Source organism: Argopecten irradians, chromosome 4, assembly GCF_041381155.1.
Source record: "Argopecten irradians isolate NY chromosome 4, Ai_NY, whole genome shotgun sequence".
NCBI lineage: Eukaryota > Metazoa > Mollusca > Bivalvia > Pectinida > Pectinidae > Argopecten > Argopecten irradians.
Genome location: NC_091137.1, coordinates 52,480,061 through 52,494,745, shown reverse-complemented (window position 1 = coordinate 52,494,745; position 14,685 = coordinate 52,480,061). Strand labels below are relative to the sequence as shown.

Below are 14,685 nucleotides of genomic sequence, written 5' to 3'. Positions count from 1 at the left end.
AATTATGAATCAAATCCATATTAACTAAGTTTTAGTCACTGTAATCAGGTTGAAGGTAATTGCTGCTGAGTTTGGGCTTGATCTCGGTATCGGTGGTATCAGAGGAGGATGTTTTTAAAATATAATTGTTCAGATATTTGCAATAAAATTCTTAGTTAAATAGTTAAATTACGTCATAAAAAAATTGATTATGGGGGACCACATTTTATTTTTGTAGACATCCTAACCTTTAACATTGACATACCCCAGGAATCGATGTATTGATAAATAAGTTGGGGGAAAATGAATAATTTAAAAAAAATCTAAAAATAGTTCTTTTTTGGTAATCTTTGACCTTAATAGCGTGCGTTTTTAACCGAGGACATATTTTTTTGTGTGGTAAACTGTAATGGGTTAAAGTAAGATATGTTCATTCCCTACAATAATAATACCTTCGGATTTTGAAATAGCTTTATACATTTTCGAATTATGCAGTGTTTGTGGTGTTTAGGTTTTACGTCATGGCGGCCATTTTGTTATTTTTGACCTACTTAATTTTGTTCATGGAACCACCTTCAGAGACATGGTTTAACAGAACTGAAATCATTTTTATCTATGTCTTACCGGTTTGAACGATAGAGCGTTCACAAATACAGGAATAGAAGATTAATATTAATAACGTCATAATAAATATTAAGAACTTGAAATTGTCACACTGGACAATTTGACGGCTTTTCACCTAAAAGCTACTTCGTTCAAGGTCATTTTTAAAACACTTGGTAGTCGCTTAGTTTCAACCGTACCAAAAGTCCTATACCAGGTCTGTGGCATGTCAGATACACTTACATTAAGTCATTTGAAGATTTTAGGTTTGTTAGCCCGAGTGCCCTGTGTTATGGGTCAAGCATTACACAATCAAATTATAAATAACTTGGTAGGATTTTATGTCAGCATGCGCATGCTTAATATAAGGTACTCTAGCCTTATGAAAATTTGGAGAAGATTTTGAATGATTTTTGTCGATAAATTGCATTTTCTGATCTTTGTCCCTTTTTTCCAACCCGGAAGTTGACGTTTTACAGAAAAGTTGTAACAATATGAATTGTTTCATCTTTTTTTATTCTACGTATCCTAGCTAAAATTGAAAGTTTTTGGTCTGTGTGGTTAACGAGCTTCGGCTGTCTCAATGAGCGGACTTTTCACCGGGATTTATTTTCATAAAAACTATACAATCACAACGCACTCTGTGACCTTGGATGAATGGTCAAAGCTCGTTTATTTTTTCAAACCCGATAGTCAATATACCTAAGCTTACTTCATGCAAATCATGAAGCCAATAATATACTCGTATGTACAGAAGTTTGACAAGTTGATTGTTTCCTGTACCGTGAGGTTTCACCTTAAAACGGCGATATTTTGCAACTATTAGAGTTCAATGATTCAAACCGGGAACGGTTGACAGTTTTAGAGGAAGGGAGGGAAAAATTGCAACAATTATTTCACAAAATTTTTCCAGTATGAATATTTTTTACATAACTTATCAAAAATTGAAATGAAATTCGGCATTAGTGGTTGTTGGGTTTACGATTTATAGGCTGATCTACGGTTTGTTTTTTTTAAACCGGAGTTCAAGTAAGTGGACGTCTGCGGCCCATATTTGACATTTGAATCAAATCCCATTGATTAACAAGAATGAGTCACGCGGTTTATATTATGACCAAGTTCGGAATTATCTTGTGTGTGTGAGGTTTGGGCCTTGATCGGATCCTGGATATTGGGATTCAGAGGAGATGGTTTTTTGTTTAAAATATAATTGTCGAGTTTTTGAAAAAAGATCTTAGTTAAATGATATTAATTACGTCATAAAAAATTATTTAGTGGACTAATTTTTAATTTGAAGACATCAAAGCCTTCAGAATGAGATACTGCATCGATGCAATGGAAAAAATTTGGAAAAAAATTGAATAATAAAAAAATTCTAAAAATAGTCACTTTTTTGTAAACTTTGACCTCTAGCGAGCTTTTTAACAAGACATATTTTTGTGGAAACATGTATTGGGTTAAAGTTAGATATGTCCATTCCCTATAATAAAATACCTTCAGGTTTGAAATAGCTTTCATACTTTTTGAGTTTATAGCAGTTTTTGTGGTTTTAGGTTTTACGTCATTGCGGCCATTTTGGAATTTTTGACCTACTTAATTTTCTTCATAGATCACCTTCTGATACACAGTTTTTTAAAATGCTGAAATCTTTTTTATCCTATGTCTTACCGTTTGACCGATAGAAATTAACTGGAAGAAAATTGAAATCACCGGGACAATTTGACGGGCTTTTCACCTAAAAGCCTGTTTCTTGTTTAAAAAGTCTGAGCTATATTTCTGTTGTCTTCTTGTATAGTGGAACTGTTGACCTTTTTATAGTGCTATATAACTGAAGCATGCCGCAGAAGACATCAAGCGACAAACGGGCCAAACAGTCGTCCCATTCATTTATACTGAACGCTTAGCAGCAGCAGAAATTAACACTTTTTTAGACTTTGGTGTGTCTCAGCCAGGGGACAGAACCCAGAGCCTACCTCACAGGGGCGAGCGCTCGACCGAAGGCCAAAAATGAGGCGGTGTCGAGGGAGACGTTAGGAAGAATGAAGTTAGTAAAATGAAGTTAGTAAGAAATAAGAGGAAAATTAGATCCTAAATTTAGTCGCCTTTTACAATCATGCATATGGGCAGCCGGTAAAATTCTAACGCCCTTTCAGCAGGGCCATTGTTTTAGTTGAACTAAAAGGCTCATAATTTCCTCTTTCGCATTTGATACTTTTGCTTTAAATAACGGTTATTTGAGCTTTTTTTCAATCATCTGGTACTGTTCCTTTTTTCAATGAAATGCTGAATAGTTTTTTTTTGGTGAAGAAATTGCCTCTGCTGTTTTCTTGAGGTTACGAAGATGTAACTGATTCTATCTACCTTCAATCTGAAAAATTGTTTTGATACAGCATCCTGAAGTATAATAGAAGGCCAATAGTGAGGCATTGTCAAGGGAGATGTTAGGAAGAATAAAGGTAGGAAGAAGAGAAAAAATCCTAAATTTAGTCGCCTTTTACGATCATGCACAATAGGATGCAGGTAAAATCATAACGTTCTGCCTGCAGGGCTATTTTAATTTTGATCTAATGTACTTCCATATTGCTTTCGTATTGTGTTTTGCTTCTCGTTATACACTATCTTCAAACCATTTTCTTATGACGACATTTTGATACGGTTTTGGATAAAAAAGGGATCCCTGTCATACCCCTCGAATTGACAACTTTAATTTGGCCATAGCACAGCCCCCTGCAATTTTTTAATCGTATTTAAAAGGTTTGCACTCATGTTACTACATATAATATTTAGTTTTGATGATATTGCATCGTGGGCGAATTTCCGAAGTTCGTGAAAGAGGTCCTTTGGTACAGCATTTGTTTTTCATTAAAACCATTATCAATAGTTTTATGCATTCTATTTTGATTAGGAATAAAAATAAAATTTCAACAATCTTTCCTTCATTAACAGAATAATAAAGACCATAATTGGCATATAACAGTTTATTCCACAATAGGTTTATCTAACACCTTGGTTTTTTCTACCATTGAATTTTTTGTCTCGCAATTTTGAATTGCCTTTGTTCAGTTTATAATAAATAGCTTTTACAGATTCAAAATGCCTCGAAAGAAGAACTGGCGGAAGGGTTTGGCGAAGAAGAGGGTACCTTCTGAGACACCAGAGGATGTTATCTCGTTAAAAAATACTGCTGAGCCTACTAGTGAGGATGCTACCTCGTTAAAAAAAGCTGCTGGGTTAACTGCTGAGGATGCTACCTCGTTAAAAAAATCTGCTGAGTTAACTGCTGAGGATGCTACCTCGTTAAAAAAAGCTGCCGAGTTAACTGCTGAGGATGCTACCTCGTTAAAAAAAGCTGCTGAGTTAACTGCTGAGGATGCTACCTCGTTAAAAAAAGCTGCCGAGTTAACTGCTGAGGATGCTACCTCGTTAAAAAAAACTGCTGAGTTAACTGCTGAGGATGCTACCTCGTTAAAAAAATCTGCTGAGTTAACTGCTGAGGATGCTACCTCGTTAAAAAAATCTGCTGAGTTAACTGTGAGGATGCTACCTCGTTAAAAAAAAGCTGCTGAGCTAACTGTGAGGATGCTACCTCGTTAAAAAAAGCTGCTGAGGAGGATGCTACCTCGTTAAAAAAAGCTGCTGAGTTAACTGATGAGGATGCTACCTCGTTAAAAAAAGCTGCTGAGGAGGATGCTACCTCGTTAAAAAAAGCTGCTGAGTTAACTGTTGAGGATGCTACCTCGTTAAAAAAAGCTGCTGAGTTAACTGCTGAGGATGCTACCTCGTTAAAAAAAGCTGCTGAGCTTACTACATGTAGTGAGGATGCTACCTCGTTAAAAAAAACTGCTGAGTTAACGAGTGAGAATGTTACCTTGTTAAAAAAAGTTGAATTTGCTAGTGAGGATACTACCTCCTTACAGAAAGCTGAATATGCTTGTGAGGTCGCTACATCCTTAAGAAAAGTTGACAAACCACCTTTGGGTGAGAATAATCCTACTAAAACGCCGAAACGCAAACACAAGCAACGCTTCAATATAATGTTGATCACTGCAAAGGCAGATAGAAAATTAAGAAAAGGTAAAACGAATGAAAAATCTGGGGAAAACGTAGTTATTGACATTTCAAATCAAAAGGTGAAACATATTAAAGTAAAACATCATACATCTCGATTAAGGTATTCTTGCGAGAGACCAACCAACCGTAGAAGAATTAAAACCAAAAACATGAAATTAAAACCATGCCAAGAAAAACTGGAAATATTAAATAAACAGAAAAGAAAAAAACTAAAAGGAAAATCAAACAAACAGAAACAATGCAAAGATTCTGAGAGTAAACGTGAAATAGATGTTCCAATTCTTCATGACAATGAAGAAAAATGTCACACTACAGACAATGGAAAAGAAAATGTTAGTTCGATCAGAAAATCTAGAACACCACGTAAATTGAAGAAAACATTAAAGAAAAACGAACACGTTCTATTACCAATCTCTAAAGAAATGAAAATTGTGATAGATAACAAAATAAATCAGTTGTCCAGTCAACACAATGATTCACATGAATATTTTGCTGGTCCAAACAGAGATACCACAGAACAGACAAGAGATGAAACGGCTGACTTTGAACAAACAGATGAAGTTCAATTTGAAAGTGAAACTGGACCTGCAGTGTTCTACTTTAATTCATTATCCACTGGAACGCAACAGAGATTGACAAAGAAATTGAAAATCGGTAGTCATTGTCGCACTGAAAAGGAAAAAACGAATGATAAAATATTGGGTAAACCTACGCAAACGAAGCAAATACTTGGTGATGGTAACTGCTTTTTCAGAGCATTATCGTATAGCCTAAGTAATGATGAAACGCACCATAGAAAAATTCGACACGACACAGTTATACACATGGTTCAGAATGCAAACCAATACAACAGTCACTTGAGATCTGGTTATAAATCTGTTGGTGATTGGGTGATGAAGAAGAAAATGCTGGAAAACGGAACATGGGCGACAGAAATTGAAATATTGGCCGCTGCTGATTTTCTTTGTACCGATGTGTACATCTATGAAGAGAATCTGTCATCTTGGTTGAAATTTTCAGCAAAACAGGTTGATCGAAATAGAGATGTAGAACAAGAAGCCATATATCTGATACATAGATATCGAGCTCATTATGATGTGGTGTTAAGCGTTGAAGATACGGTTGGAAATGTTGAAACATTTGCGGGTTGTAATCGTGCAGCTGTATGTAGTGGTAATAATATGTGTCGAAAGCAAACAAAACAATTTGGCAATGGCAATAACGTACCCAAAAAACCAGGCGTTTATGTAGAATCAGTTGCAAAGAAATCCACTTCGACAGAAGGTATTGAATCAATAAATAAACACAGTGCCCATTTAGGTGAGAATAAATGCCACCCATACAAACGTTTTGAAAAAATGCAGACACAAAGGGACATGCATGAATCAGTGCAGGGAAATTTTCATCAGGGACACCCAAGATTTTTAGACAATGCAGGGAAACAATGTGTAATGAACAGTCTAGCAGCTCTTGTATATAGCAAAGAAAAGCCTATTAGCACGTGGATGAGTCCGGATCTGGACCTAATATTGTTTCAAGGCGACGAGGTCTATGGTTTCCTTCAGGAGAGCTCCACAATGCACCACGAATACGTCTCAATAAATGAAATACCAAGAGAGCTAGAATGTTATGGGAAAAATTACCAGTTCGAATTTCAAGAACCTCTAGAGGGTACACTTGGGCATACAGGTCAAGATCTCGATGTGTTACTGTTTGTCACACTGAATGAAGCATTACATGCCGCGTTAAACCAGCCTGAAAGTCATGGTGCTTTTATCACCTTTAAAGGAAACACGTTCATAATTATTAAGGAAGCTGGCGGATACTACGCTTTCGATTCTCATTCAAGGAATTCTTTAGGTTTACAAATACCCTGCGGGAGAAGTGTGGTTGTCCATCGATCATGTATTGATGAGGTGTATGATCATTGTATCCAATTGGCACTGTCAATGAATTACAACATGCACGACAGGTTTGAAATTACAGCAGTTGCTGTCAAAAGAAGACAACTCGCTGTTGATGTTAACTGCACGGTTGATCAAGTTTCAGAAACTTCAAATATAAGTAATAGTTCTAGGGCAAAAATACAAGATGTTCATACAAGTTTGTTACTTACTAGTACTAAAAAGAAACAAATCAGGAAGTCGTACAAGAAAAAGCAAATGGAAAGGAAATTAAGAATGAGAGAAAACAGAGATAAAGCAATTGAGGTAACAGCTCCTTTTGAAAATAACACTGCTAACAGGTTGTACGAAGTAAAAAAGGAAAAACTAAGATTAAAGTATGCATTTGATAGCGTCTATAAGGAATCTAAAAAAGAGAATACAAAAAAGAAATACGCCAATGACAATACATACAAAGAATGTAAAATGGACAAATCAATTATGAAATACGCTACGGACAAAGACCACAGGCAAAATGTGATTAGGACATCAAAAGGAAAATACCAATACGACATGGAGCACAGAGAAAATATAAAATCTGCATCAAGAAGAAAGTATGAATGTAATGAAGAGCACAGACAAATTAAAATAAATTCATCAAAACGAAAATATGAGAGCAATGAGAAGCACAGGGAAAGTGTAAAAACTGCATCAAAGAGAAAATATGAGATCGATGTGGAACACAGGGAAAATGTAAAAACTTCATCAAAGAGGAAATATGAGATTGATGTGGAACACAGGGAAAATGTAAAAACTGCATCAAAGAGGAAATATGAGATCGATGTGGAACACAAGGAAAATGTAAAAACTGCATCAAAGAGGAAATATGAGATCAACGAAGAGCACAGGGGGAAAAAAAAAGCTGAATCAAAAAGAAAATACGAAAACAATACCGTACACAGACAAAATAAGATGGAAGAATCAAAGAAAAAATATGAATGCAATGAACAGCACAGAGAAAATTTGAAAAATGCATCTAAAAGCAAATATGAGTTAGACGACCACAAAAATAAGGTTAAAAATAGAGTTAAAAAATCAAGAAATAAATTAGAAAACAAAAAACAAGATTTAAACTTTGTTATTAACACATTTGCAAACATCATAAGAGAATATCCTGATCACATATGTTCTGTCTGTCACAAATTGCTATTTAGGAAACAGGTTTTACGATGCCACAAAGATAATTATGTTACAATGGGACCGAGAAGTATCGAGGTAGCACAACTTTGCATATCTGAACGATTTGTTAATCCTTGTTCAGCTAATGACAACCACCAATGCTCAAACATGTGTTTTTCGTGGATTTGTTTTACATGTCATAGAAAATTACTAGATGGAAAAATTCCCAGTGAGGCTGCAATGAACAAAATGGAAACCGTTGATATCCCTTCAGAACTCAAGTGTTTAAATCCCATTGAAACGCATTTGATATCAACAATTGTGCCATTCATGAAAATGATACCTTTGCCGAAAGGTGGACAACACGGTGTACATGGACCAGTTGTGTGTGTTCCAGCAGATATTAACACGTCCATCACAAGTTTACCAAGATGTGAGAGCGATAACCAATTAATTCGAGTAAAACTGAAAAGAAAACTTTCATACAAAGGTCATTATAACTACCATTTTGTGAATACAAGTAATCTTGAAAAGGCAATATCATATTTAAAGAATAGAAACAAGTGGTACGCAAATGTGAAATTAGATAAATTGTGGGAAAACCCTATTGAGGAAAACACCGACAACAACAATGTGGAAAATGAGGTAAAAATCGAAAAGGCGGAAAACAATGACAATGAAGCGGTTGATGACGGTGTTGATAATGCATTACACGCTTTGCCACTTGATACTTGTTTACAACCTGTAGATATAGGACAAGAAGTTCTCGATCAATATTTTGACAAAATATTTTCAGTAGCTCCATGCGAGAAAAACAACCCAATAAGTATTCTAATGGAAAAGGGGATTGAAGCAAAAGCATTTCCTGTATTATTTCCGGACGGAGAAAATGTTTTCAGTGATGAACGTGATATTAACATAACGTTATGTAGGTATTTGCATAACAGATTGATGAATGCAGACAATAGGTTTGCAAAAAACACCGATTTTATATTTTTTGCACAATACATATCAGAATTACAACAAGTGGTGTCGAATGTTTCGATAGCTTTAAGAAAAGGAACTAGTGTTGGTCAAGATGGAAAAAATGTCACTTCGGAAACATTAAAAAACCATGAAAATGTTAAATCGATCCTAAAAAATGACGAAGGTTACAAGTTCCTTAAACCAATAAGAGGTACACCACCGTATTGGCAAGCAACACAAAAAGATCTGTTTGCTATGCTACGCCAGCTTGGGCTTCCAACATGGTTTTGTTCATTTTCGGCAGCAGAAATGAGGTGGACCGAAGTAATGGAATGCATTTTAAATCAGCAAAATGATAAAAGAAAAATAGAAATCTTAGGATGGAAAGAGAAAAACGATGTATTGAAAAGCAATCCTATAACAGTAGCTAGAATGTTTGAACACCGCTTTCACTATTTCTTAAAGGATGTTATCATGTCCAAAGCTAATCCAATAGGTAACGTTATTGACTATTTCTATAGAGTTGAATTCCAACAGAGAGGGTCTCCGCACACTCATTGTTTATTCTGGGTAGAGAATGCCCCACAATTGGACAAAGATGATGATGCAGATATAGTCGATTTTGTTAACAGATATGTTACATGTAGAATGCCTTCGGATAGCGAAACAGACTTGCACGAAATAGTTACAAGTGTCCAACAACATAGTAAACGACATTCTAAGTCTTGTAAAAAGGGTGGAAAAGCATGTCGATTTAACTTTCCTAGACCACCATCAGCTAAGACATTTGTTTCACGCCTACAAAACAATTCGAAAGACATAAAAAAGTCAGACCCCACAATGAGTGCAGAAGAGTTTGAAGAGGTTTGCTCACATAACATGAAAATTGGAAATATGACTGTTGAAATGGCAAAAGCTACATTGAATTCTTTGTGGGAACGGATAACATCTGCAGACCATGATACTGAAACAGTTGAAACCATTTTTCATGAACTAGGATTGACACAATCTGTTTTTGAACAAGCATGTAATACCCTCACGAAAAAAACAAATGTGGTTCTGAAGAGAGATGTAAATGAAACCTGGACAAACCAGTACAACCCACACTTACTACTATGTTGGAATGCAAATATGGATATTCAGTATATAACCGACGCATACGCATGCGTTGTATACATAGTGTCATACATTTCCAAAGCCGAAAGGGAAATCAGTCAAATACTTGATCATGCTCAGACTGAAGCTAAAGAGGGCAACTGTGATGCAGAAAAGGCCATGAAAAAAATTGGAAGTGTGTATCTTCATCATCGCGAAGTAAGTGCACAGGAAGCTACATTTAGGGTTTGCAACTTGAAACTAAAACAAAGTTCGAGAAAAGTTCAATTCATACCCATTGGTGATAACCCTGTACGAATGAGTCTTCCGTTATCTGTTATAAAAAAACAAGCAGAGATCGATGACAGCAATATATGGATGACTAACCTGGTTGACAGGTACAAAGCAAGACCTAGAACTGAAGACTTTGAACAAATCTGTCTTGGTACGTTTTGTTCCGAATATAGAGTATTATCATCAAGTGAAGTGTCCAAAGATTCTAAGCATCGGAATATTGTCCATACTCTACAAAATGGTTTGGGGTTTGTAATGAAGCGATCACGAACAGACTTTGCTGTAATAAGATACCCTAGGTTTTCAGTCACACGTACACCAGAGAAATATTTTCAATCTATTCTTCAACTGTACTTGCCATTTAGAACCGATCTCCAATTAAAACCAAATGGTTTTGAAACTCACGAAGAGTTTTACAACACAGGATATGTCAAATTCGAAGGAGATGAACAGTTAAAAGAGGTCAAGTCATTAGTAGATGCTAACCGTAACTTTTTTGAAAAGGATGTAGATGCATTAGAGGAAGCACAAAATATTTTGGAAAATCTTGAACCGCAAGAAGATGCTTGGGCACTCATTTGTCCGGAATCAGAAGTACAACGAATCGAATGTGATTTAGAAAAGTGTAATTCAGGAGACGATACAGAAGAGATAAAAGAAATACCAGATTTACAGTGCAATAAGAAAAATGTAGATGTAGAAATATGCCCTGCTGTTGTATCAAGAGATGAAGGTTTAACTATACTAAGATCAATGAATTCAAAACAAACACAAGTGTTCTACAGGATTCGGCAATGGTGCTGTCATAAACTATATGGTCTTGAACCTGAACCACTACATGTGTATCTAACTGGAGGAGCTGGTACAGGAAAAAGTCATTTGATTAAAGCCATCTATTATGAGGTCACTAGGCTTTTTGCACCTACATTGCAAAATCCAGATGATATTTCAGTTTTGTTAGTTGCACCAACTGGTGTTGCAGCTTTTAACATTGGCGGTTCAACTATTCATAACGCATTTTCGATACCTGTAGATGCTAAATCGAATTATCAACCACTTGGTGATGAAAGAATTAACACCATGCGAAGTAAACTTGGTCAGTTGCAACTTCTCATAATAGATGAGATATCAATGGTTGACAAAAAACTGCTCTCTTATGTTCACGGACGCTTGAGACAAATAAAACAAACAGGTGATCATTCTCCATTTGGTAAGGTCAGTGTATTAGCTGTAGGCGATTTCTACCAGCTCCCCCCAGTCAAGGGAAAAGCTTTGTATACCAGAGATATTTATTATGACTTATGGAATGATAATTTCTCAATTGTGGAATTAGAAGAAGTAATGAGACAGAAGGATGACCAGGAGTTTGCAAAAGTACTAAACCGATGTCGTATCAAGCCAAAAAATGAAACGCTTAATGATAATGATATACAAATGCTATCCAGCAGAGAAACTGGTGAACAAAGTAACGCTTTACATATATATGCATGTAATGATCAGGTGAATACACATAATTTGAATGCATTACACGAAATTTGCGATGACCCTCTTTGTATTGATGCAGAAGACTGGACTAAAGATGAACGCAGTGGAAGAATGACAAGAAATGAGGTCCCCGACGCACAGAAAAGAACATGTAGTTTGCCCAGTTCATTATGGTTGTCAGTAGGTGCTCGTGTCATGCTTACCTCAAATGTAGATGTTTCTGATGGACTCGTTAATGGTGCATTCGGAACAGTAAAAGGATTGGTAACTGAAGAGAACAGCAAATCAGTAAAATTTGTTGAAGTTATTTTTGACAATAAAAAAGTTGGAAGAATAAATGGTAGAAATATTGGAGGTGATATATTGGTTAAAATAGAACGTCAGGAGGAAGTACGGGGTAAAAACAATAGAAATGTAAGACGTCAATTTCCCTTGAAACTTGCATGGGCATGTACTGTTCATAAAGTCCAAGGTCTTACAACTGATAAAGCTGTTATTTGTTTGGATAAAATATTTGCGCCAGGCCAAGCGTATGTAGCATTAAGTAGAGTAACGTCTGTCCAAGGACTTTCAATCATACATTTTAACCAGAAAATGATTTTCTCCAATCCAAAAATAAAGGATTCACTTGCAAGAATGCCCAATTTTATTACTACAAATGAGCAAACTGTTCAAAATTCAACAAACCTTATTTATCATAACACTGAAGGATTAATTCCGCACTTACGAGATGTACGTGGTAATAAACAAATGCTCGAAGCCGATTATGTTTGTTTGACAGAAACCTGGCTAGTAGATGATACTTACGACAATATCAATGTTCCAAACTTTTATTTACATAATCAAACCAGAAAAATGTCATTCAGCTACTCAGATGACACAGAAGCATCCGAACATGGCGGTGTAGCAGTGTTCAGTAGAAACAATGCCGAATTCAATCGTATATTCCTGGAGGTGAATGATTTTGAATATATTGCTTTTATGATTAAAACTGTCATTGTCATTACCATGTATCGGCCACCGTCGTACAGCATTCAGAACTTTAAAAAGAAATTGATACATTTAGTGAAGCAAATTGACGATAATAAGAGTTCAATAATTCTAGGTGATTTCAATCAAGACATATTTAAAACATCATCTGTGAAAACACTTATGGAGTCTTATGGCTACAAACAATTGGTGAGAGAACCAACAACTGAGAAGGGGACGCTTATTGATCATGTATATGTTAAAAACATTGATAATATAAATGTACAAGTGGTACCGTGTTATTATAGCTATCATGAGGCTATTTCAGTGTCGTTTTAAAATGGACCTAACTGATATATCCGGTGATTTAAACATGGAATAAATCGATCATTCTAAACCAAAGGACTTTTGTCGATGTTACCTCTTTTTCATTCCGTTTTTATATCCAATCCGCAAGAATAACTGTCGCCTTCTAGAACATCATGAAGTCGTTTGAAGGTTTAATTTAGATTTAAGCTTATTTTGTTTGTTTGTTTGAACTTCCGATTAACAGCCAGGGTCATGTAAGGACGGCCTCCCATGTAGGCGGTGTGTAGCTTATATGCACTGCGAGGTGCGTGTTTTGGGAGACTGCGGCCTTGATTTTTTTAACTTTGTTCCTTATTTCCAACCGGAAGTTGACGTTGTACAGAAAGGTGGTAATAAAATTAATTGTTTCATTTTTTATTCTACATAACGTATCCAAAAATGAAAGATATTGGCTTTGTGGTTAACGAGCTACGGCTGTCTCAATGAGCTGAATTTTCACAAGATTATTTTCATAGTTCGTCACACGCACTAGGTCAGGCTCGTTTATTTTTTCAAACCTTATAGTCAATTACCTAAGCTTACTTCATGCACAATATCAAGCCTCTACACTATGTAGAACTTGACAAGAAGATATTTTCGTGATTTTCATCGTTTTTATATCCAATCCGCAATAATAACTCGCCTTCTAGAACATCATGAAGTCATTTGAAGGTGTAATTTAGATTTAAGCTTAGTTTGTTTGTTTGTTTGTTTGATTCATTAACTTCCGATTAACAGTCAGGATCTTGTAAGGACGGCCTCCAAGGACGGCCTCCCATGTAGGTAGGCGGTGTGTAGCTTGTATGCACTGCGAGGTGCGTGTTTTGGGAGACTGCGGCCTTGATTTTTTAACTTTGTTCCTTATTTCCAACAGGAATTTGACGTTTTACAGAAAGGTGGTAATTAAATGAATTGTTTCATTTTTTATTCTACATAACATATCCAAAAATGAAAGTAAATGGCTTTGTGGTTAACGAGCTACGGCTGTCTCAATGAGCTGAATTTTCACAGGATTATTTTCATAACTCTACAATCACATGCTCTCTGTGACCTTGGATGAAGATCAAGCTCGTTTATTTTTTCAAACCCGATAGTCAACTACCTAAGCTTACTTCATGCAAATCATGAAGCCTCTATACTATGTAGAACTTGACAAGAAGATTTTTTTCGTGATTTTCACCGAAAATGGCGAATTTCCATTATGAGTCAATGATCAACCGGAAGTTGACATTTTAGGGAAAAATGTACAATTACAAAGTTTCTCAGTATGCTATTCTACATAACATATAAAAACATGAAAGGAATTGGCTCAGTGGTTAACGAGTTATGGATGTCTAGGTTAAACCGGAAATGACGTCATTGCGGCCATATTTGAATTTGAATCCACACCATATTAACAAGAATTGGTCACGGTGACAAGTGGAAGATTTGTAGTGCGTTTGGGCTTGATCGCACTGGTGGAATCAGAGGAGATGTTTAAAATATAATTGTCGAAATTTGAAAAAAAATCTTAGTTAAATATTAATTACGTCATAAAAAATTATTTAGTGGACTAATTTTTAATTTGAAGACATCAAAGCCTTCAGAATGAGATACTGCATCGATGCAATGGAAAAAAATTGGAAAAAATTGAATAATAAAAAAATTTCTAAAAATAGTCACTTTTTTGTAAACTTTGACCTCTAGCGAGCTTTTTAACAAGACATATTTTGTGGAAACATGTCATGGGTAAAAGTTAGATATGTTCATTCCCTACAATAAATTACCTTCAGATTTGCAATAGCTTTCATATTTTTTGAGTTAAAGCAGTTTT

The 14,685-nt window shown here is 35.6% G+C and overlaps 1 protein-coding gene across 1 annotated transcript; it reads left to right on the top strand.

The window, feature by feature from the left end:
• The first annotated feature begins 3,675 nt into the window (after positions 1–3,675).
• Positions 3,676–13,779, top strand: LOC138322362 (uncharacterized). Its single transcript, XM_069266402.1, has 6 exons — positions 3,676–4,129; positions 4,183–7,610; positions 8,268–8,459; positions 9,147–11,952; positions 12,337–12,509; positions 13,747–13,779. Exons 1-6 carry the CDS (start codon positions 3,676–3,678, stop codon positions 13,777–13,779), a joined length of 7,086 nt encoding a protein of 2,361 aa, XP_069122503.1.
• Positions 13,780–14,685: the final 906 nt, after the last annotated feature.

What these genes read in the sequence shown, in the direction of transcription:
- LOC138322362 (XM_069266402.1), top strand. Translation starts at nt 3,676, where the DNA reads ATGCCTCGAAAGAAGAACTGGCGGAAGGGTTTGGCGAAGAAGAGGGTA. An exon ending in TTGATACTTGTTTACAACCT is followed by an intron (nt 8,460 to 9,146) that starts GTAGATATAGGA and finishes TATTTCTTAAAG; the next exon opens with GATGTTATCATGTCCAAAGC. An exon ending in ACGTCAGGAGGAAGTACGGG is followed by an intron (nt 11,953 to 12,336) that starts GTAAAAACAATA and finishes TTTGTTTGACAG; the next exon opens with AAACCTGGCTAGTAGATGAT.